Here is a 25,433-nt window from a genome sequence, read left to right as displayed (position 1 = left end):
TATTTAAGACCTAAAAAGCCGGCTCCCGTGGCGGAGTCGTTAGCACATCGCGCTACGACTCCAGGAGGAGTCCCGGGTTCGAATCCCGGCCTGGGCATGGATGTTTGTGAGTCTTCATTCATCAATTTCATCATATCATCACTCATCCCCATCGTCGCAAATTAGCCAAAAGTGACACAAAAGCGAAGTGAAATAAAGCAAATCAATCAATCAATCAATCAATCAAGACCAAAAAAAGTACCCAGAACATATTGATGCAATTGGAACGAGGGCCCCGCACGGACCGCCCGACGAGGCGGGGCCTCCACAACTGATTCTCTACTGGAGGAAAGGGCTACAAAATGGGGAAAAAATTAAATATTTGAAATGTGGTGAAGTTTGAAAGAAGAAACCATCTGACATAACTTGATCTTAAAGTTATAAACAGTAAGATTGCTGACCAAGGCAGTTTATTAATATATAAAAACACTTAACATGTAACGTTTCAACCCTGTATCAGGGTCTTCCTCAGACGAAGAACTAAACTAAAACATCATTTTAAATAATCCTGATGAATGAAACCAAATATTTTATATAGAAGGGGATTATTTTTTCCCATTAAAACCTTAAATATTTAACATGGTCATTCTTCGTCTGAGGAAGACCCTGATACAGGGATGAAACGTTACATATTATGTGTTTTTATATCTTAATAAACTGCCTTGGTCAGCAACACGGGGGCGCTTCGGCAGAAGCGTAGGGGAAACGAGAGAAGTAAACAAATGACTGTCGACTTTAGTTCGCGAGTTTGCCGGGGTGTTCCTCGTCTTGGTCGAGCTGTATGTAAGTGCGCCTCACAATAATGTTGGAAGTCAATCCGGATGAGAGTGGTGAGCGTACATTCAAGATACGTGCATTGCAGAAGTGTCCTTCACACCATAGGCGTAACTTTCCCCACCCAAATATTCAGGATTATGAAAATTAACGAGTTAATGGTAATCTTGTTAATCTCCTGGAACCTGAAGAGCAAGTATAATGAATGAATTATGAATTTGCAAATACTGCCAAAGTTAAGCTCTAAGTTCGATTCTGCCTCCCCAAAGTTGGAATTCAAGTTTCGCCTTTACTCTAGCTAGGTACACCTAATCTCACCAAGCAAACACATGCACTCTTGGTCAGCGTTGAAAATTTTAGAGAGGTGGAAAGAAGATTAAATGTTAAGTATCCCCGAAACGCCTGAAATTCCTTTATTTTCTTCTTTTTCACATCGGTTCTTACGTATTCTGCATTCCTAAGGATTCTTGAAGGTTCCATTTCGTTTTTTCACGGAAATAATCCATATTTTCGACGTACGAAGTAAGTTTTGTTCGTTTCTTTTTCCCTTCAGTAACACGCTAAATGGCGGTCACAGTTTCACTACCTAAGGGCTATTACGATTGTCTTTTGTCTTGACTTTGACGTTCGGGCTCGGTTTTTGAATAGAGTGATCAAGTTGAATTATAAGAAGTATAATTTCTTTGAGTGAAATGGATTAGGTATTTAGTTTGCAAAGAAGTATATTTTTCTTAGTGCAAACTTAACTTTGATTTTTATTTGACGAACTAACAGAGAGATATTACTCCATACCCTGAGAGGCATCACGTGAATGCTTTCGAGTCTTTCATGTAAATTTATTATTTGCTCTTTTAGTTAAATCATGTTCTTTTGACTAAAAGAACGTGTCAACAGAATGATAGAAAGAGGAAAGAGAAGGAAAAGGGACACAGAGAGATAAAGATACATAAAGAAGCAAGATAGAGAAAATAATGAAAAAGAAGCGAGCACAAAGAGAAGGAGATAGATAAAGAAGCAAGACAGAGAAAATAGAAACGGGGAAAAAGAGAGAGAGACGAAACAAGAGAAAAAGAGAAAGAAACAGAAATTCTCGATCCCGGGAATATCTGGAGCAAGAGAATGAAAACAAGTCTCTGCGCAGGGAAGGACTCGAGAGAGCTCAACCAATGAACGCGTGAGAGTGGAAGTGAGTGCATGCGGCTACAACTACCAGCTGTTAGCTGCTTCGCTCCGTTCATTCGCTTTCTCCCCTTCTTTAATGTTATGCGCGGCCTTGCTCCACAGATTCCCGGGACAGAGTATACAAGCAAGACAAGGAACAAGGAAGAGAGAGAAGGAAGATAAATAACAAGAAGACAGAAGAAAAGAAGATAATGGGACAAACAGAAAAAAAGTTATGAAAGAGAAATAATCCAGAAGGGAATGGGAAGTAAGCACGAATGTAGATAGAGTTACTAAGGCTGAGAAAAGAGAAAGGAAAGTTGGAAAGAGATCCAAGAAAAGAAAAATAGGATAGATACAAATAAAAATACTTGGCCTAAGCCTAATTCTGACCCCGGGCGGATGCTCTTGCGTCTGTCCATATTTTCCCCATCTGCATCCGTCTTTTTCCTCTATCTCTCTTTCCATTCCATTCTCATCCTCTTTACACATTCTTCCCAAATGTTATCAACATTTTCTCTACCTTATTCTCTCTCTCTCGCTCTCTCCCTATCTGTATTCTGTCTACCTCTTTTCCTCGTCTCTATTTTTCTCTTCTCTCTTTAGCTTTACAAGAAAAGAGGTAATATCCAGAGAAGAAAGAAGAACTAAAATACATTTCGTTTCCGAATCAAAATATTTCCTGATTTTTAAAAAATAATTCTCAGTAATTGTATTTACTCAGTAAATTAAAGTAAACCAATAGAACATCAAATTTTATGAAACGGGGCTTTGTATATATTTATGAATTTAACAAGAAAAATTGCATCCTATTTACTGTGAATCCAGGCCTGGATTCGAACTCGGGACCCCTAATGAAGTAGCGCAATGTGCTAACCACTCCGCCGCGGGGGTCGAAGCCCGGAAAAGGAAATCCTGGGCACGCTACTGCTCTGACTAATCAGTAAACGATTTGTACGCCTTTCCAGTGTCAGTAATATTTTTTTTCGGAAATTTCCGATTATTCACTTAACGCTGGCAACCCTGATGAACCTGTTAATCCATTTTTAGTACACACGGAATGTGGGTAAATGTTACAGCCATTTTTCAATGCGTAGGTTATCCAACCGTTACACGCTCTCGTTCCTTCAATCGGGATTTCCTTGACGCCATAAAAGAGAGCTTCTTCGAGTTACGTTACGCAACTCGTCGACATCAGACGAATGAAAACACTTTATAATTGTGAGGAAAGAGTGAGCAGTGTTCTCTGAAGCATATGCTCGCCACGAAGGAACAATTTACACCATCTAGTGGATAAAGTTCGAAACACACAACATGAAGTTCACTTTCATAGCTACATCAGCAAAGCTTTAATCAGTACATTACTTCGTGTAACGATTGCGTCTGTCTCCTAGTATCAAGATCTTTGGAAGTTACAACGAATTGAATTTAGAGGAAAGGATGTCTTAGTTTCAGAACTGAATACCAAACTTTTATTTTCTTACCACCAATATCTCAGGGGAAATGACAGTGTGATAATTTACCTTTTTACTTCTTTTAGATAGAGCTGCCATCTATTGTTAGTTTTAGGTGTAACAGAAAATGAATATGGTTGTAAAAAAGCATGCAAGAAGAAGAAAAACATTAATACAACCCAGAGCAACTGCCTGTGACACTCTACTTGATTAGAGCCAAAACTTTACACATAAGGGTGGGTATTTGCTTGTTTGAGTTTATTTTTAAGACAACTTAATTCATCGAAAGGCTAATCGGGACAGAATCTTTAGTTTAAAATGAGATCCGAACCACTATGTGCATCCATCGTGGGCGTGGTTGTTTTAAAAATAGTTGATTAACTGTTGACAAAAATTAATGAAGTTATAGCTGTAACGTAATAAGTAGTATATTGCAAAATCATGTTGCAATTCAAGTTAAGAGATTACTGTTACTGTGGAGTTATTATGCAGGTATGAAATAAACACGTACATACAATATACATGTTCTTTAACGGTAACACTAAAGTATTTTAAATAGAAGGGGAATATTTTTTTTCATTAAAACCTTAAATATATAACATGGTCATGCTTTTTCTTTACTGGAGGAAGGTGAAAAGTCTAACAAAAATCCACCTCGCCCGGTTGAAAAATCTTGAGTCGCCCCTGACAGAATCAGTGGCGAAAACAGTTTTCTAGTGTGGAGTGGGGCCCTGGTTGCTACTAAGACTTGGGTTGGCCACACACGTGATCCAATAAAGGATTTATTATGCAATAAAAGGGAATATCAATATTATTGGACAAGCAAATTTTATGAATTCAAATGCGTTACATTTTAGGTTTAAAGATCCATGATATAGAGACAATAGAGTGCGGTCCGTAACCTTGAATTAAATCTCTTAGGTTTTCCGTCACATTTTTCATTATCTATCGAGCCTAACTTTTAATATTATTACAAAATTTGTCAGTGACATTTTGGCAGAGTGAGCTAGACTATTTTTGAGTAAGTCATGGTCTACTCTAGTTAAACCTTGAACACAATATAGAGATTTCATTTAAAAAATCATAACATTCTCGCACAAAAGTTTTCCTGTAAGCGCTTGATCGTCTCGGTTTAATGCATTTTATTTTTTCTATTAGTTACTGTATTTTGCAGCATATAGACTATATTTGTCATTTTTTACTTTAAAAACAAATTTAGATATATTGTACAGAACTAATAAATTACATTTATTGTATATAAGAGCTCCCCACAACAGTTATAGGGGAATATTTCATCTGGATGAAAATTTGTCTTGCCAGAGTCTAGTGGGGATGAGAGATCCCTAGCACGAAAGAGGATCTATAGAAACTATGCTCTGGCTTTTACTAATTGAATTTTGCTTTCTCCCTGTGAGTTTCTACAATTCATTTAGTTGAATGGACAAATGAGAAATAATGTATCTACAAATCACGTATAGAAAGCTGAAAATGTAACCATCATTCACCCACAGACTGGACGAACCTATGGCGAAAAGGTGTTTGAATCTTATTACAATAAGTGTACATTTTGCCATTTGTGATTCGTAAGTCTCATAAATCCATTTTTGGTAGAGGACTTTAAGACTCTCTTGGATCTCTGGCCAGTGCCAACCAAGCTGTTTTAGAAAAATTCCTTTCCTCTCGACAAACTGTTATGATATTCCAACATCTGGAGAAAAAAAAAGATACATCTACTTCCATTCCTTCCAACGTGTGGCTTGCTTTTGCTGTGGTTACGTAGCCAGAGGGTGGATTCGAGGGCTGAAGCGCTCCCAGAAATCCTACAAATACGTAATTTAACAGGTATATACATAGTGGTAATTAATTTTACTTCCTTAGCAAGTAGAACATCTCGTATAATAACTTGTAATATGAGAAATTCATCTTCAGGATTTCTACCCCCCATGTTTTCGCCGTTAGATGGCGACTGCTGATAAGGGATAAGACCTCCCCCGAAATAAAATTCTAGCTACGGGACTGGCTGTGGTCTAGATATAGGAAAATAGTTTTACATGGCCACGAAACTATAGCTCCAGTCTAGTCTTACGGCGGGCGACCTCCATGCTGGCAAGAGAAGTGGGGAGCGAGGAATACGCTGCAGACCAACCAGACCACAGTGGTGGCGCCGAGAGTTACGACGTCGTGGGAGAAGGTGCTGCGCGCACCTCGTTCTACATGCTGCTGCGGATTGGTCGCTTCCCCGCTCGCCACTTCCCTTGCCAGCATGTAGGCCCCCCGGTATAAGACCAGACAAGATCTTAGTTAGAGCGTCTAGAAGAAATCCTAATCAGATGTACTTTTCTTGGAATTTGGAACATCATAGTCTCAAAGTCGGAGGGGTTAACTCCCCTTAAACATGACACTGGTCGTATTACTACATTAGAATGTAAAATTGTGTAGCGGTACTCACCGGCTTAGTTGTGCAGATATAAGGTTGCTGAAGGGCGCAAACTTGGCAGGCGTCTTGTACATGCTGCAGACCAACTTCTCCCTGCAAACTTCGGTGTCGTAGCCCAGCTGCTTGAACACACTGTCGATCCTAGAGAGCAAGGGACTGTAGAAGGGGTCGTAGGTGGTGAGGAGCATCGAGGAGGAAGGGATGTTATGGAAAATCTTGAAGTCCTGCTTCGAATTGAGCTTCTCGTCCGCTGGTCGGACACCGTCGGCTCCTAGAGAAGGTCCAGTGTAGATGGAGTTGACCGACGACACTTTCGGGGACGCCACGTGCATGGGTTGCTGGACCCTTGTGACCGGAGCGGCCGGGACGAACACAGGCACCGGACCGGACATCAACGGCGTCCGGGACATTCCAGTAGCGGGATAGCCGACGCCGTAAGCGTCCGAAGCGGCCGTTTCCAGACGGTTCTCAGGATACCTCAGGTTGTTCAAAGAGTCGTAGCTGGTGTCGAAGTTGTCCTTGAAGCCAGTATTGAAATCGTCCATCGACGACGACGACGCCACTTGCACCCCTTTGGTGGCCAGGTACTTCGTCACCCCGCCGAGGAGGGTGGGCAGGAACAGGGCCAGGGCCAAGGATTTCACGACCTGTAGCCCGATGAAGAACGGCAAAAGGAGCTTCTTCAGTCCAAAGGCTAGAAATCCGAGACCAAAGCCGGTTAAAAAGGTGTTTCGTCCGAGAACTGGAACAGAAGACAGGTTGAAGTCACGACATAAGAAAGTGCTGCACTTTGATCCTTTTCCTCATGCACTTAACACATTAGTATATTTCGTAAGGAAAGGACAGACGATGTAAGTAAGGTGTCAACCATATCACTTGCCTTTCAGGAGCATTCGTGTTTCGTCATTTGTTTTTTAAAAATATTTTTATGTATTCAATTTATAATTTCTGTTTATTGGGAAAGGAAAAATCAATATTTTAGCTCTTTTCTTTTAAAACTGATTTAGTGTTTTCTTTTAAGATAGCATGCTGTTAGACACATCCACCAATAATAGGTGCTATGAAGGGAAGTGAGGTAAAAGTGTAATAATAGAGGACAAGCATAAAGACTTCCCCTTTCAAATATTATTCATGCAGTAGAAGTTCAAACAGTAGACTTGTTTTCATACGTAATTTATGTAAAAACCTAACAAACTATCACGAGATCAAATCAAAGTTTAATTAGGTAATCAACTCAAATTTTCCATTGGTTCTTCATAGTCATAGCGAGAGATTTCTACACCATAGATGAAACTTTTATTGTGACACCTCTGCTTCATACATTGTTATTATTCACTCTATTTATCTCTCCATTTTAATATTTGTATGCAAGCAGAAACTCGCCGAGCCAGTAAGGAATCTGTAGCTCAAAATATAAGCTTTGTATGCTCGATTCCCTACAATTATACTAATTTCATCTCATTGTTGCGAAGTTCGCTTACTGACACACACTTGTCTTGTGCCGAGAAAGTTCGAAATGCATAGTTCATATTTAGTCTGTCCTATTGGGCAATTTGCAATGCGTTACTATGTATTGCACTAAGTTTAATTATTATTACAGCATCAGACAACTGTCAAGGCAATACTGTTTTTCTAGAACAACAAATGTAAAAAAATATGCATATGCTTTACACGCGCCATAATCCACCGAGATGCATTATTTTATGATTGAAATTATTAATGGATACTGAGATAATTCTATCACAATTATTTCATCAAAACGCAGCGTACATATTTCAGATGTTAACCTTCCCGATTTTTAAAACACATCTGCTTATATGAACTACTAACCATAACGCGGTACCTTAAATTCTTAAATAATAAGTGTACATTTGGCACAAGCAAGGATAATACAGTTCAAATTAATCTTACCTATTTTTTTATATACCTAATCGCTTCTCCTATCTTATATGTATTGTGCCTGATTTTGTCTATATATTCTCTAAGTGTAGAAAGATATTTACCAAACCTGCCATTAGAAACTTTCTTGTGTAATACCTACTCTCTAGGGCATTTGCCAAATTCCTCTAAATATCAATAACACTTGAAATATATATTTATTTATACATTAATAAATTGAATGATATTGTATCTTGTAGAAAGTCGAAATGAGAAGTTGAAACAAAAATATGTTGATTTTAAGACCGGTCAAATTATGTACATGCACATACATTATGTTAAACCATGCACTAAGTAGATTAAGTACCAATGAAAGATACAAGAAAAAATGTTGCCAGATTATGTACATTCATAGAAGCTCTTGCTCTTAATCATGTAACTACTTTGATTGGTTTTAGAAAACCCAAGTATATACATACATGCAACAATGTTATGTTAAAAACTTTGACTCCAAATAATCTTTTATAACAAAACAGGAATGATTCTGAAAAACAAAAGATATTTTTCTTCTCGTTAGAATGAGATTCTAGTAACAGAAAAAAGTAAATTCACAGATTTTGAAGATATTTAGTGTTATAACCAGTGCTTATTCAAATTTCATTTTGCGAATTTATCAACATCCTCCTTGGATCTACATTTCTTCCTGAATGTTAACTTCTTCTTTCTTACTGTGACTTCAATGTCTTATTCCACTGCTGAACATGATAAAACAATATTAGACAACACAAAGCATAATTAATTTCTGATTATTTATTAACACGATTGTCATAAGATGATTAATAAATTATTTTGAGAATAAATTATTCATTAGAGATTTTTTTTAAAAAAAACCATACATGTTTGTCAAATGTGAATGCTTTTTTTTTTAAAAAAAAAAAAAGTCCCGTACAATATGAGCATAAGTAGTGCATTAATGCATATTTTCAGTGCATTATTTCTGTAAATTTTGAAATATTCTCATCAAATAATTGAAAGGTACTTATATTATGCAAGAAAGAAATTAAAATTTTAAGTTCAAGTAACTCAACCAAACTAACATGATACATGAGAATACAATTTACGTGTTGTTTAAAAATTACTAATTAATGGCAAACCACGTCAATTTATGGCTACTAAAGCTTTCTGTTGAGACTTATGAAAATAACTCGATTTTTTGGACATTTACCCTATTGACTTTATCGGTTATAATATAAACAATATATTTCTGTTAAAGTTCTCATGTCAGTTAATATTTCACTTATAAAGTTTTCATAAAAATACTAGCAGAAACATATTTTCTAGATGATGATGTAGGAAATATAATTATAATGAAATGAAATACCGTTATAGCTTTGTCTTGATGTTGAATAAGCTACTGTGTATACGTCACGGACACTGCCGGCTTGTAACGATTCCATTGAAAGTCAATGTATTTATTACAAGCCGGCAGTGTGCGTGACTGTACAAGATTTCGGAAGCAAATTCGATTTGATCATTTAAGCTGCAAATATTATAAACAAAAATGCTATGTTACTTTTCGTTTCTGAGCAGCTTAGAACGAAATTGCTTCAGCAATAAGTGTAGTTAGAGAGAGAGAAAAATATATGTTTATAAAGTTTTAAGGTTTATTCAAAGACACTGTTCCAATTACACGAAGCAAAATAATAAAGACGCACAGAAATAAGAGAGCACTTTTATTGAAACCTTCGTGCTACGTGACTCATTAAGTTTGTTCCAAAATACTTAATCCCCCCCAAATAGGTAAATGGATAACATTGCCCAAGCTATTTATAAGCATCTTTAGTGTACCTACGCGTATATAACAAAGTGCTATTGCTCTTGTTTTACACAAGCATAAGCGAAACATAAAACACATTACACTGCATTGTGATCAGTCGCGTGCCTATGTAAAATTCGTGAGGAGACCATAGGAGGGGATATTTAGTTGGTAGTCCTATATATTGCCATCTTTTCCGTATTTCGTAATTCTTTTAAGGATACCTGGGCCAAATAAACTTTATTACTAGAGTCCGGATTTTTATGTAGCCAAAACATGGTATCTGCGAAAAAATTTCAACATCAAATTATGTAAATATACTGAAATATATAAAAATATCAAAGTATATTAAAATATTTAATATGCATATTATTTCTAATTTCTCAGTTGTTTTTTAGCTGCCTGGCAGTAAAAAATGTAATTATACTAAATGAATTTCTCAATATAATTATGTTTTAAGAACTCATCTTGAAATAATGAAAGTGTAATCTGCTAAATTACATTGGAAAATTCATAATCAGATAAATTGATAACGTGAATGACCAGTGGCGGCGATTCGAGGGGGGCAGTTGCCCCCCACTTTTCGCCACTTTTGCCACCGTACTATGCTAAAACTTATCTACAAAGGGAAATAAACTGTCTTTGCCCCCCAAGTTCTAGTACCATGCCCCCCCATTTTGTAGACCAATCGCCGCTACTGTGAAAGACAACAGTCACTATTTTAAGAATCACCATCAGCGAAGAACGAAGTCATCTTCAATATGAATTTCGCGGTGAGTAAAGTGGCAGACCTGTCACAATCAAATAAAAATTAACGGATTTTTGGAGAAGCTAAAGAGCAATGATCAACTCGGGGGGGGGGGGGGGCTCTCTCCCTCCCCACAATGTCCCCAGATCATGTTATAATGCCCATAAAATATCTAATTACGACAGGATGACTACTACTGTCCCATTACTGAAAGTAATTGTTTTTAGCTTTACTGAACACTTTTCTTTATCTGCTCCTCGTAAATTCTTCCTTTTCTTCATCTAACGGAATAAATATGGTGCACCTAATATAGTCCGTGCGTTTACTTCGTTAACGTCCAAGAACTGAAGAAAGCCGCCGCCACAAACAGCGGGCGAGTTGTTTTCGTCCAATCACACTCAACCTTCAGCCACAAAGCTGTCATTCTGCTCGTCTACTCCACGTGGAGTCTCAGTCACATGACTGCAGATACGCTGTTGCCGTAGTGTCAATTTGTTTGTTTGCAACTTCAATGTGGAGACCTTTCTCCTTTCGCAGCTGGAGAGTGGATGTGGCAACACTGAGCGTTGAATGTGATTGTTGTAGCTGGTGAGCGCGTTCCGTCGACTCCAAAGCCAGCCGGTCGTTAACGAAGCTAGCGCGTCGACTATAGCAAAAGTGACTTGGAACCAGCTAAAAGAAATGAATTACTAAGAAAGTATATAGGTTGTTCGGAAGAAGGCATGTAAGTCACAAAAAGCTGTGTTCTGGTGTTTTCATTTAAGTCACACTGGCTCAATTAAATAAAATATCATAAATATAATTTTATATTGGGCGTGTGTAAAGATTCTAAGCAGTGATGGTCCAACATATATATCATTTCTGTAATGTTATGCTATTAAAATAATAAATAAATAACTGTCTACTGTAACATTGCATTTTTTGACTAATGTGCTTTTTCCCGAACACCCTAAATATATTCGATTCACCCCGCCTCATTGGACATATTGCAGCATGGTGTCAAAATGAAAACTTTTTGTTACATTTCGTTAAAGACAAACATGTTGAATTTCATGTTATTCTAAGAAAGAAAGTCCCCCTTAGAATTTTGATGACGCGAACCACGCCATTACCCCCCCCCCCCCCCCGATGGGCACCCTACGATCAACTGTATTATTATGCAGGTTTTACATATGCATGCAGACATACGCTTCAATCCAAGATCGCATGGAACGAATATTTCTACGCGTACATTGTGTTGAAAGCCATGGCAAATAGCCATCGGATCACAAGTCGATGTGTGTTTGCAACACTGCCGAATTGGACGTCTTTCAAATTGGGAACGAAACCACTACAAGTTAATAGTTTGAGTCTGATTAATGAAACGAACACCGCACACAAATATCCATTGCTTGTGGTTGAAATCTTGCAAAGACAAGAAGTGAAGGATTCGAATCCCTTTGGTAGAGGTGCCGTGGAAATCATGGAGAAGCGAATGCTGCCGAAAAAAATAGTTCAATTTCCACCACCACGTGGCACTGACGCGCTGCAGTAACAACAACCAGTAATTTGAGTTTATGTCGGTACAGCAGGGTTCAGAATGCGTCCCGTCATCGCGAATGAAGTTTTGGAAGCGTAAGACGACGTTATCAATGGTCTCACGAAGTTTTTCCCCGGGATGTTATTCACTGTACCACATTTGAGGGGCACATTTCAAGCTGGTGGTGAACTATTTTTGTTTCGTTAGCATTCGCTTCCCCGCAGTCTACATAGCCTCTCTACGAAATTTCACTGCAATCAGATACTTCAAATGGGCTCCAGAGGGCTACCCGGTATATTTGCTTGAGTCCCTTCATTATTTAATTATTCATCCACTTTTCCTCATCGCATAGATTAACCAATAAATAGAAAAAACAATGCTAGATTACCAAAATTTAATAAATCGACATCCCATTTAGTGTGAAGATAAATAGAATTGGTACATCAACCATAAAAATATTTTAAATTGTTAATTATGTTATCAGAGTTCAGTTATTTGGTCACCCCTAAGAAATTTTTGACAGCACAGGCCATGATGAAGGGGACATCTGGGCACCCCTGTTTATATGAAAAAGAAGCTGAAGAACTCCAGCATATGGATTTCTTTTGGAGTAAACTTCATTATCGAATAAATCATCACGTCTTTCAGAGACTATACCCAATATATTTATGGTTGACATACGTGTATTACATGTCTTCTATTCTTTCAAAACTACTACGTATTTGCAATTCTAAGTATTAATTCTCAGGTAATTTTATTCATATGAGATACATAGGTGGCAGAATAGTATTGTTCTGTTAAGGGTCCTTTTCCTTCCACACATTATACACTGAAAGTAGTATATTGAGTTCAGTAAATTCCCAAGAAAACTTTGCTTTATATAAGACTGTTAAATATTTTAAATACACTCAACATTTCAAATGTCTTATATATTATCATGTGTTACAAAAAAAAATTGTTATGATGTGTTGTGACATATTTGTAAAGGAAAAATAATGTAGAAATTAAACCACATGTTATTGAATTATTGATTGAACTGTTGTTTAAAAGTCCACTTTAAGAACAGAAAGGGTAATCGGGACAGGAACTACAGTTTAAAGTGCAATCCGAACCACTGTGCCATGTGCTGTTATTGAATAAAAAGGGGTAGAAAATTCAGGTTGGTATTATGAATATCCATAGAAAAAATTGTTATGTATGAAAAGAACCGTGTTGAATTTGTAATGGATTACTGCCATTTCATAATATACATGTAAAGGGCTACATACATTTATATAAAGAGAGCTCGTCAATATAATCAAAATAGTTTCATGGTCGAAGTATTAGGAATATATTAATATTTAATACTGCATCTCATCAGTCGCAATGGTTTTATTCTAAAATGTCTGTTTCTTTTTTTAATTTTCAAATTTAGGGCACGATTTTGTGGAACTGTTACCATTATTAATATTATTTCATACACCATATTTAATCAAGTTGTTCTCTGATTTAAGTTTAATAATAATTACTCGATTTCGAATTGTCAACTTTGAATAATACTGGCTAAATTTTACATCCACAAATCTCCAAAAGTTTGGGATTTTTTTTCGAAAGCTACAATCTACATTGTTATTCATACTTTCTGCAGTTCATAAGATGTAATATATTTCAATAATAGGTTGAGTGATGCCACTGTTGGTAGATATCATTAATAAGCAATCACCAGGCTCAGTGGCGGTGGGTGGGAGGGATAATTCGATCCCAGATAGCACAGAAAACTTGCTGCAAGTCTGAAGCAAGCTTGCCATTTCAATTGAGAAGCTTCTGCAAGATCTTCATGGCCAGCTGTGAGCTTGCTGCCAGCTTGCATCCAGATCAGTGTCCAAATTGAAGGGGGGGAAGCCAGAACCCTCCTAGTTTTTCCATTCCTGGCTCTACATTTATATTTTCATTCCCAACGAGGGAAAGGAAATCCCCCCCCCCCTCTGAATGTGTATTCTTATTTGGGATGGCATGACAGTCATTCACTGTTTGAGTCATACTTTCTAGCTTATGTTCACGATGTTGTGAAAAAAGATACAGTCATTTGCACTCTAAATCTTTTAGGAATGCACTTTACTTCAGTCAAAGCAGCAAAAATCAAAAGGATCCGTTCGAGAGTGGTCAAGCAGTGGCAACATCAATGATGGAAATTCACAAAATGTTTGACATTTGTTGGGTGGTATCAAATCAATCTGTATCGGCAGTAATAAATAATTATCTGCTTCTTGTACATTTCTTTTCGATTCGTGAGCTCAGTGTAGCTATCTGTTGAAAAGAAAGAGAAAGTGCCAAGGAATGCTAAAGAAGGTACCAACTTAATTATTTGTATTAGAATTTTGTCTTTCCCATGTTTTATTACATTTCCTCAAACAGTTTTCATTACTTCTACAGAGAAGAAGTGCTAGTGTAATTACTGCATGTCAGGAACTGGCTGTGACAATGCAACCACTAACTTCAATGAAAGATCACCATGGATAAAGTGCAAAGATATAGAATTTTAGTTTTCTCCAGACGAAGCCGATGAGAAAAAAAACATATATTTGGAAGCATTCCCTTCAGTGACTTACTGATAAACAAACATGAATTCCAGATTTGAAGATCATGGAATATTCGAAGAAGCATCTGTTTTGAACCATGAAACAGAATGTATGTTGTATGGTGACAAAAAAATGGCTTTGTGATTTGTGATCAAACAGTATCTACTGGCAAGGAAGCGAAATAGTGAATCACAAGCAAGTTTTCAATCATAAAAATACTCACTGCAATATTTAGCAACTGTCTGCATATAAATTTTATAATTTCATTATTTTATTTCACTTCCTTATTACTATTATATTATTCATTGTTCCAGATTACTGAATGTATATATGTATTAAAGACAAAAGCAACAAACATTAGATACCTATGTTCAATAATTTATAGGTAAACCTTTTTTTTCATTATTGTATTGATTTTTAATCCTTTTCATGTTTTTATTTTCATTTTTCAATGTACGTATATCCTTTATTCCATTGTATTGTATTAATATTCCAGACAAGGGTCTATTGTATGAGGCCGAAACACACCCGCTCTAATAAAAACGATTTATTGTTATTATTATTATTATTTGTTGTGTGGTAGTTAAAATAAAAGGGAACTGCTTATTTCGCAACTAATGCAAAAACATGAAAATGAGTTCAATAGTGCTTTGCTGAGTGAACTTTCTGCAAACTACAGACCATTCCAATATCAATGACTGAGGGTGACAGAGGTTTCAGTAAAATGAACATGACTCATATCGAACGACAAAATTGAAAGAAGGATGAAAAAGGATGAGCATTGTTATTTATCGCTGTAAATGGCTGCTCTAAGTCAGGGTTGCCAAATAGCCGCTTTTTAGAGTGTATTATTTTTTCTGAAAAAAAATAAATTTAAAATGAATATTTTAGCTTTTTGCCAACTTCGGCTAACCTTAAGTATTGCAGTTTCAGTTGTGAGTTTTGAGGAACGAAGAAAATCGAAAGAAGCCAAACAAAAAAAAAAACGTTACTGTGACAACATTTACTAAAATGAGGCTGCAGGAATGATACCATGCTGCCACACATAATTTACACGTACACTGAAATCATTAGCGGCGATTGAGTGCCAAAACATGGGGGAGGGAGCGGGGGACGCAACAACAGTTTATTTTTTCTTTGAAAACAAGGCGTAGCATTAAAAGGCCATAACGCCGGGGCTACTGACCCACCACGCCACCTCCCCTATGGCGCAGTGGTAGCGTCGTCGCCTTGTAATCAAGAGGTCCCGGGTTCGATACCCGGTGGAGGCACGTAGTGGTTCGGAACCCACTTTAAACTGTAGGTCCAGTCCCGATTAGCCTTACTGTGCATAAGGTGAACTTAAGTAGTTGTGATTTTCTTCAATTCGAACACTGATCAGCCGGACCCTATGGCCGAGTGGTGTGGTGTGAAAGTGTAAACAGGTATTTAATATATGAAGAAACGTATATTTGTATTACAGGTACAACAGTATGTTTACGCCAAAAATCTTGTATCAGATACAGAAAATGGGACTCTTACTATATTGCTTACTATGTTAAAAAATTCTAGTATACAATACTTTTAACAGAATTTATGTGAGAAAGCAGATCTATTTTGTATATATGCTGATAAAATAAAAGTTTGTTAAAAAACAAGTTGTTAGCACATCGCGCTGCGACGCCAAGGGTCCCGGGTTCGAATCCCGCTCGGGCTTCTTAGTACAGTGTTGGGATTTATTAAATATATGAAATATTGATTATTTTAATAGGAGATGTTAATAATCGTACCTTTTGCATCAGGGAGGATTGAATTTCATAAGTAATATTACTACCGAAAAATGCCGGACCATTAGGCAGTGAATGTCCATTCATCAATTTCACCATTTCATCACTCATCCCCATCTTCACAAACTAGCCAAGAGGCACAAAACGCGAAGTAAAATAAACTAAATCAATCAATCAATCAATCGAACACTGATCAAGATCTCTAGTTCCATAAGTCTAAGTTGCATCAAACTTGCCAATCTCGTAAAATCCTGCATCAAGCTAGTCAAGCTTTCGGCAAACACTCACTTGCCAAGTATCTCTTACATCGAACTTGAATCCAGCTTGAGCTTACCATATCAAACCTACATCGACAAGGCATGAGCAAATTATCATAAACTTGCCACAAGCTTACGTGCTATCTGGGATAAGTGATACGAAAATATAGGTCCTAGGTAAAGTCATGAACGCATCATTGAATTTGTTATCTTATTGATGTCATCAATTCGCCGTTCATTCATGCTCATCGTGTCGTTTAACCTAGACAGGTAGATTTTAAGAAACCAGGTTTATCCTTCTACAAACTAAGTATCTTAAGGCAGAAATCACGTGCGAAAAATCATCCACAGAAGACGCACGAGTACAATTAGGAAATTTCCCACCCTGCTACTAGGGAAAAAATGACACAATACAGAAACTGGTGTGGGAAAATCCCACGCTCCGTAGCTTGAACATTTCTGCCAATCTGCAGGTCAATGAATACGAGCAGTTAAACGACTTAGTTTCTTGTTTTTCCTTTCGTGCAATATGATATAACTTACTTAGAAACGTGGAAATAAATATTTTGGTACGAGATATACTAGATCAACTGCAATACATTGGTAATATATTATATGCAGAGCCGGCCAGGTCTGGGGCATACGCGGGGCCTAAAACGAAAATTCTTGAGAAGTGAAAAAAAAGCAGATTTTAGTCTGAAGAACATGTGTTCTTTATTGTCATAATATAAATATTATTGGAATTACTAAACAATTATTTAATATATTCTGTATTATTACCAGTGGTGTCGATTGGGTTCCAAAACTGAGGGGGCACGGTGTTAAAACTGGGGGGGGGGGCAAGGTACCAAAATTGTGGGACTGGGGCAAGGACAGTTTACTTTCCCTTGGTAAATAAGGTTTAGCATAGTACGGAGACAAAAGTGGCAAAAAGTAGGGGGGGGGGGAGCTGCCATAATCGCCGCCACTGCTTGTTACCAAGTAACAATGATCACAGAACGTATTAAGGTGAAAACCAAGAATAACGAGAGGATAATAAAAGTTTAAATTAATGTTTCGTTTCAATTATGATGTGCCAATTATTTAATTACAAAATTGGGCATGTTCAATATCAAGCTATCATTTGACACATGAAAGTGACAATTTTTATTCATATCCAATAATTTTTATTGAATTTTGACGCTGTAGTGAATGCATAATGTTTCATATAAAATAATATTTTCACTTCATGATTAGACAGATAGTGAATATTTACTAGTTTTTTAAATATCTGAATACGATTCTTTCTATAGTACTTTGTTTAGAATGATATTAATTTTGGATAATTTTGAGAATGGGACAACAATCTACGAAATCAGAGAAAAACTAGATTAGTTGCTTAATTGTGCGGGGCCTTGGGCGAGTGCCCCAGATTAATCCTCCCTAGGGGCCTACTCTGATTATATGACTTATTTGTTTCGTTTACCAACAACTAAATGTGTTGCTTTGATTTCTTTGTAATGTCACCTTTGTAGAAACTATCTTCTTTATTCTTCCAATATCTTGTATTAAATTGTGTGATGGAAAAATATAGTGTTGGCTAAAAAGGCCATGTAAAGTATACATGCACTAGTTTATAAGGTTGCATATGGCAACACTGATAACATATGATTAAGCATTTGTTGTGTGTATTGAGTGCGTTTCTCTTTTGCCTGTCTTATCAGTAATCAAGAGTAGTTCTTGATGTTTCGTGCAGTCAATTAATTTAGTAGTAGGCTACTGTGTAATTTATACAGAACAATTTTGAGTATACAAAACAGTATTGTTGCCTGTACTACTATTATATGGATGCGAAACTTTGTCCCTTACATTGAAAGAGGAACATAAATTGAGAGTATTTGAAAATAAGATTCTTAGGTAAATATTTGGGCCTAAAAGGGATCAGGTGACAGGTGAGTGGAGGAAAAGTTACAATTTAGAACTGCATAATTTGTATTCATGTCCAGATATTATTAGAATAATTAAATCAAGAAGACTTACGTGGGCAGGCCATGTGGCAGGAATGGGAGAGGAAAGAAGGGTTTACAGGATACTTGTTGGGAAACCTGATGCTAAGAGACGAAGATGGAGGGATAACGTTGAGATGGGTCTAAAGGAAAACGGTAAGGATGGAAAACATTGGATTGATCTTGCCCAGGATAGTGACAGATAGTGTTGTTCAGGCATTTATTGTCGTTAAAATAGGCAGGCAAAAAGGCATTTATAATGTGGAAAATAGGCACTAAAAATGAAAAAAAAGGCAAAATAAACCGAAAAAATGGCACATTTGGAAGTCGCTTACTTTTATATATAATTTCTGGCAACATGTTAAAATCTACATTGGGAAGAGCATTTCAATTTTCTCTGTCTTGATTGCACATAACTACAAGGTGTTTTTTTAAGTTCTCAACATTCATTGATAGTCGTCTGTCAGAGAGAATGTTTTTCATAATAGAAAATGATCTTTCTACTTCGACAGAAGTTATTGGAGCATACATAGAACAAGCTAATGTAGCTGGACTCATTTTGGTAACAGCATTTTCATCTTTTAGAATATCACAAATTGTTTTCAATTGTTTCAAGTCCTTATTTGCACTCACTACCCGTTTGCACTTTTCCGCAACAGCTGACCCCTTTTCTCCTGGCACTTCCATCATCTGCTGCATAGATTCCTCGAAGATTTTCATGGATGCTACAAGAGTCTCACCTCTTTTTTCTAGCTTTTTAATTGTCTCTGGCAATGCACCATAATGTGCAAAAATAAACGACAGTTCATTCTTCAGTTCTGAATAGCACAGGAGTTTTTCACTTCACGAATTGAAGCCGCTTCATTTTCTGGATGAGCATCGATCACCTCACTGATTTTTTCAAGGTTGTTAGCATAATATATAGCTGCTGATATCCAGGTTCCCCATCTTGTCAAGACTGGTTGCGGAGAAAAACTAAGCTCAGGCGTAACTTCCTGAAATTTTCGGGTTCGAGAGGGAGATTTCAGAAATATCTTCTTTGTGTTCGAAATCAACCTGTCCACTTCAGCAGTCAATCATGCACAAGGAAATGTTAACCGAAAGGCAATATCCTAACTCAGCATGAAATACTTTTTTCTCACACTTTTGTCCTTCAGCAATGTTGAAACATGCGTGAGTTCAATATTACTTAAATAAGGCGAAAATTATTCACGTAATAAACGGAAGAAAAATAAATGCCAACATTTTTTTTCAAAAAAAAATGGTCAAATTTCATTGAAAAAGGCAGAAAAAGGCATTATAATTAAAAATAGGCAGTGGGGCCCAAATAGGCAAAATGAAAAGGCTTCTAAAACATTCGAAACAACATAAAAAACGTATATCCGGAAAAATTTTATCAATATATGCAGTAAATAAAAAGAGGCATTTTGCCAAACTTCCGGGCTCTAGTCATGAGACAAACGAATATTTTCGAGACGAGACAGCATTTCCACGAGACTTTCACGAGACGAGACAGGCCAAAGTCTCGTCTCGTGGGCAGCACTAGTGACAGATGGAAGGCTTGTGTTGCTGCAGCCATAAACCTTCGAGTTTAAGAAGTCTAGAGAGTAAGTTAGTTAGTTTAGTTGCAATTTTGATGCACTTTTTTTTAAATTTTGTAAAAAGAATTAGAAAAGTTTACACTTTCTCTAAGAATAAATTTTCAAATACTTTTTCAAAAGATGAAAAAAAAAGTACCATTTTTGTCTGTCTCTCTGTCGGTTCGTGTCAACAATGAAGATTTCAGAATGTACAAGATCGATTGAAGCAAAACCTGATAGACTGATTGACCTACAAAAAAATAACTTAATGCAACAAAAACAATCCGGTCACTCGGTCCAAGGGCCGGCCGGCCTAGGTGGGTGCGAGGCCTGTGGTATACAATATTCTCGAGACCTATAATTAAATTTTTTAAATTTTGTTCGTCAGTCTGAAGTACACATATACAATCATAATACCGGGTGTTTCATAAATACATGAGGGGTTACAAAAAAATATTGCAAGGAAGCAATTGAACTTACGTTTGTTAAGCTGAGAGTTCATATCCCTGCCGCTAGGCGACACTCAACCACATAACTCACAGTGCCTTGTGCAATGTTTTGGTCCCCAAGATCACTGGACCTTGCACCGTGTGACTTCTTTTTGTGGGGTTTCACTAAAGGCAGGGTATTCATCTCACCGATGCCGCGTGATATCGCAGCCCTAAGGGTTGGATGGACACTATCGACAGGCACATGTTGATGCGAGTGTGGCACGAACTAAGACTAGACAATCGTGTCGATGTGAGCCGTGTCACCCGACAGTTCTACGTAGATTGCAGGTTGTTATCTGATATTTATGTGGATGATTATCATGCTTAGCTCTTCCTTCCTGTTTTGGTATTGTTAAACAATTCTTTATTTGCTGTTGAAAATTACTCACTCTTCGTGCATGGTTCTGCAAGCCATGGACAGTTATAAAAGTTTCTTTGCAAATTGAAATTTCAACTCCATTAATCTGTATGTAATACGAAAAGGTTATCGATCTTGTAAACTGCACTTCATCTTTCTCGGATACGTCTTTTCCCTTTTTAGCAACATTTTCATGCCAGCCATAGGTTTAGTATTCTGGGCATTAAAATCTACCAGATCGACAAGCGTATGAAGGTCCTAAGGTGACAGCACAGATAAGGTATCTGTGGTGACAGCCATTGTTGGACGACATATCGTCAAGATGATATATCGCGATATTGAAAAATATCGTCCAGGCGATACCATTTGGACGATATATCGTCCCGATATTTGGCAATATATATCGTGGAGACGATTCATCGCCGATATCGCGAGACGGAACAAATATCGTATCGTCTGTGACGATATTTTCTTGACGATATATCGCGATATCAAATTTCCTATATCGTCCATCCCTAGTGACAGCCTGCACCGTTCTCTTTGTTTTATCTAGATACAAAATGGCGTCCGGTATTACGTAGCAATTTTTTTCCCTCTCGGTTCTACTGTGGGCAATTCAGCTATTTTTTCCTTGAAGGTTTGGGATTTTTAGGCGATATTTCATCTGGTAATCTCAATTTAGGGTGCAAGAGTGAAAAAACGCAGCTTGAACAGCTGACATGAGAGTCACAGAAACCAGAATAAATAAATATTACAATACAGTAAAACCTCGTTAATCCGAACCCCGATAAACCGGACTTCGCTTAATCCGGACAGGCAAAAGAAAAAAAAGCAGAATGCAAGGTTTTAAATGTGGCTAGAAGTCAACAAGAGAACTTCCCAAAGAAAAGGCAGTCAACCACTGATGAAATTCTGTTTCCCGCAGACCTTGTACTGTACGGGCGTACTGTGTAGTGTATTTAGGGCTATGCCCTTTAAATACACCATAATATACATGCCTTGTTGCTATAAACAGAGTTTTAATGCACTTTCTACTGTTCCTTTAGGTTATTTCAGTTAATTCGGACTTTCGTTAAACCGGTCAACTAATCCCCTCATTAGTCCGGATTAACGAGGTTTTACTGCACTAGTTTTTGTCTTTTAACAATTTAAAAAACTAAGGCTAAAAATAGTAATTATGAAATATTTTATAGTGTTCCTCGCAAATACCCAGAATACGGCTATGTGATATCCATTTTTACAATTTCAGCAGCCCCCTTTGAAAACAAAATCATGGGTACTTTAGTGAATACAGACATTATTAAGACGGAAACAGAAGCTGTTCACCAATAATTGATAAGGAAAGTACCCAAGATCACAATGGAGGCAAGAAAATGTGCATAATTCGTGGAATTTGAAAAAGTGTCCTGTCGTCCTATGTTTATCAACGAGCTTACTGATTCTAGTATGGTAATACGGAGGAGTGCAGCATACGAGCTTTATGTAACTTGGTAAGTTGTTCTGCAGGCGGTAACAAGACATTCGAACCACCCTGTAGCGTACCCAAGCTGATAAACGAAAACAAAAAATCCTTGAATACATTTTACCGTATTTCAGAAATAACGTTCACCACTTGCTGCACTGTCGTGTGCTTTCTATTGCCCAGCCTGGTTGGCTGCACTTTTTGACAGCAGGCGTGGTGCACGTAGCTACATTGTCAGGCTGGTGCAACGAAATTATTGAGCTGTTGTTTTTAAGTCCACTTTATGCACAGATAAGCTAATGTGGAATGGGCCTAGATTTTAAAGTGGGATCCGAATCCATTATGGACTTCCAACGCGTATCGATCCCAGGACCGCTTGATTTCAAGTCGATGACATCCTCACCACGCCATCTTTTATATTTACTTTAGAAAGGAAAACCCCTAAGCGGCAGTTTTCTCCACACAACAATCTCAATTAAACTCAATTCTCTATTTTTTCATTTAGGACAAGCAAACACAAACATCCAAGCCTTAACCGTGATTCGAACTTGGGACCCCTGGCGTCGTAGCGTGCTGCGCTCTCCAATATATTCAATCAGTGATATGATTGTTCCAAATATGTGCTGAATTAGTACTTTTTACACATAAAATATGCAACGTCCCCCGGTTGTACACCAGTCGTCATAAAGTTAGTCCGCTACTCCTTTAGTCGGGAACATGAGAATCTTTGCAAATCATCAGGGCTTGCTGGGCAGAAAAGAAACACAACATTGTTTTCAAAGTTAAACGCAGTTTTATAATCGCTTACCAATAAAACGCTAGAACATTCAATACTAACGTTGGGCAATTCACTCACATATAGCGAAAGTCAAATTACATAATTAATTGCTTACTTTCAACTTATCGGCAAGAAGAAAACTCGAAAACCGAAAATCTATTCTTGAATTCTCCCCGTTTTCAAGTTCTTATTGATTCTTCACCTTCGCCTGTTTTCCAAACTCAGTCTGTCGTCAGGTGAGAAACATTCAGGTGGGTTCACTTCCTCTGCTGAGATGAGAAAGTGACGTCAACACGAACAGATTATGACGTATTTATAAACATACATACAAGTCCCAACCACAACTGTATCAATCTAACTTTAGTTGTCTATGACAACTTGCACATTATTTGAAGTAACAAACATTTTAAAAATCTTAACTTCTTACAAATATAAAACCTTAAACGCTCAGGTTCGTTACAAATGTTTTTGAATTTGAAATATGTGTTTATTTTTTAACTCAAGGCAAGCGACCTAACCACACTGAGTGTTGCAAGTGTTAGATAGGCCTACATTCTGACTTGGCGCTGCGTAAAAATCTTTGAAACACTAAGGGCGCCGTGAAACGAGGTTTGGGAACCCTTGGTTAACGCGCAGTGCCACGTGTCCCTGCACCACACTGTACGCCGCTCCAGAACGTAGTACAAACACCAAATAAACTACATTACACCAAATCAACGAAGTAGACGACTCAGTATTGCACTTTGTAACTAGATGCATGAGTGCAAAAAGAGTCAAAAAGTGATGTAAAAAATATCCTCCTTACGTTGTATCAAGAGAACAATGCACCAGGTGTAGAAACAGTTATATGTGTGTAGCTTATAGGAAAGCACGAAGTTACTTGGCTCAAGGTTACCATAAAAAAACCCTGTTAATCAGGAGATTGCAGTTACATCATGAAGCAAAACGCATCTCTAACAAAATAAAACTGCATAAAAGTGCAGTCTCAGGGTGCAGGATACCGTTACCACCTCCTCTTTAGTAAGACAATCAGATAACTCATTGTGTGACTTGATAACGTTCTTGCTCTCACAATAAACACTAATATTTCTTGTGAAGAAAGATAAGAGAGCTTCTTTCATGTTCTGTAACAAACAAATTACTTTTGCTCCTAATTTTCAGGCCAGAACACGAGTTTACTATTGTTGCGGTAGTTTCATGTTACCGGACTACTTACTTGCACGTAATAAACATTGGAAGAGTGGTAATGATCATGCGGTAATTTGACTGAAAACTAAATCAGCCGGGACAGTATGGTCGGGTCATTCCAATTTGGATTCCTTTGTAACCTTATAGTACACAGATAAGGGCGCCTGCTGAGAGGGGGCAGTGGGGCACCCACCCGAGATATCTGGAAAACTTCATGCAATTCGAAGGTGAAAAAGTAGCATGAAAACATGGCTTTCTGGTGCCATGGAAGACAATACATTATGTGTTTCTGGTACATCAATAAAAACTACGAAAACACAAAAAGCTGTTCATCAACAAAGTGACAGATGTTTATGAAAAGGACGTAAGTCGAATCCAGTTTCTGTTTAAATAGTAAGCTCCAGTGTGAGCTTGACAACGCCACGGTATTTTCAATTCAATTTCATTTTTATGATTTGCTAAACAACAATAATAATAATAATAATGAAAGGTAAAATATATGCGTTTAGGAGTGAAGAGCAAGATATGATATCTTACTCTGCCCTTCAGTGCTCGATGTGACAATTCCTAGCCGGGGGTGGAATAATTCCACAAATCAACATGGAGAAAATGTAGTGGGTGAGGAATGCTTATGCAAATTATCCTATGCTTTATGATAATTTTATTAACTGGGAGGTAGTATCCCCCCGCGGTACCCCTTTTGAACATTGCTGCCCCCTGAAAAAAAATTCTGCCGGAGGCCTTGGTATCAGATTTTCATGACATTTTTTATATTGTCTCAAATTTTGAAGACAGTTGCATTGTTGTTGATTATTGAAAAACTAAAAATGATAGGATTTTGTAAATACGTTGAAAAATTAAAGTACAATGTCTAAAACTTCCTAAAAGCGGACATCGAACACTTAAAAAGATGGTGAAAAGATGGCACTGAGTACTAAATAACAAGAAACACCCCAAATCAGCCGCAGATTCAATAAGAGAATAAAAGAGCATGCCACTTAAAAGGGTACTTATCTTTTAAATAAGAAAATATGTGAGGTATCAAAATCTTTCTGCTTGTAACTTGGTCAAAGTTCCACTCTTCATAATAGCATCCTTTTATAATTTTAATTATATTTTATTTATTACCATTTTCATTCGATCTTGACATTCACCACGTGTAAAGAAGGATGATGCTTTTCGAG

General features: G+C 37.3%; 1 protein-coding gene across 3 annotated transcripts in view; it reads right to left on the bottom strand.

The window, feature by feature from the left end:
- The window catches only part of Osi24 (Protein), a 184,395-nt gene that overhangs the window by 14,249 nt on the left and 144,713 nt on the right, over positions 1–25,433 (bottom strand). For 2 of the 3 annotated variants that reach the window (XM_083141316.1, XM_083141315.1), the window contains one exon: positions 5,878–6,559. In XM_083141316.1, coding sequence (XP_082997442.1) covers positions 5,878–6,559 — 682 coding nt within the window. Of the gene's footprint in view, positions 1–5,877; positions 6,608–25,433 lie in introns of all 3 variants that reach the window. The other variant, XM_083141314.1, reaches the window with a different exon arrangement.

The sequence above is a fragment of the Lepisma saccharinum genome, chromosome 19 (genome assembly GCF_977018435.1).
Source record: "Lepisma saccharinum chromosome 19, izLepSacc3.1, whole genome shotgun sequence".
NCBI classification, from domain to species: domain Eukaryota; kingdom Metazoa; phylum Arthropoda; class Insecta; order Zygentoma; family Lepismatidae; genus Lepisma; species Lepisma saccharinum.
The sequence above is the reverse complement of the archived record's forward strand: the minus strand, read 5'-3'. Positions and strand labels throughout refer to the sequence as shown.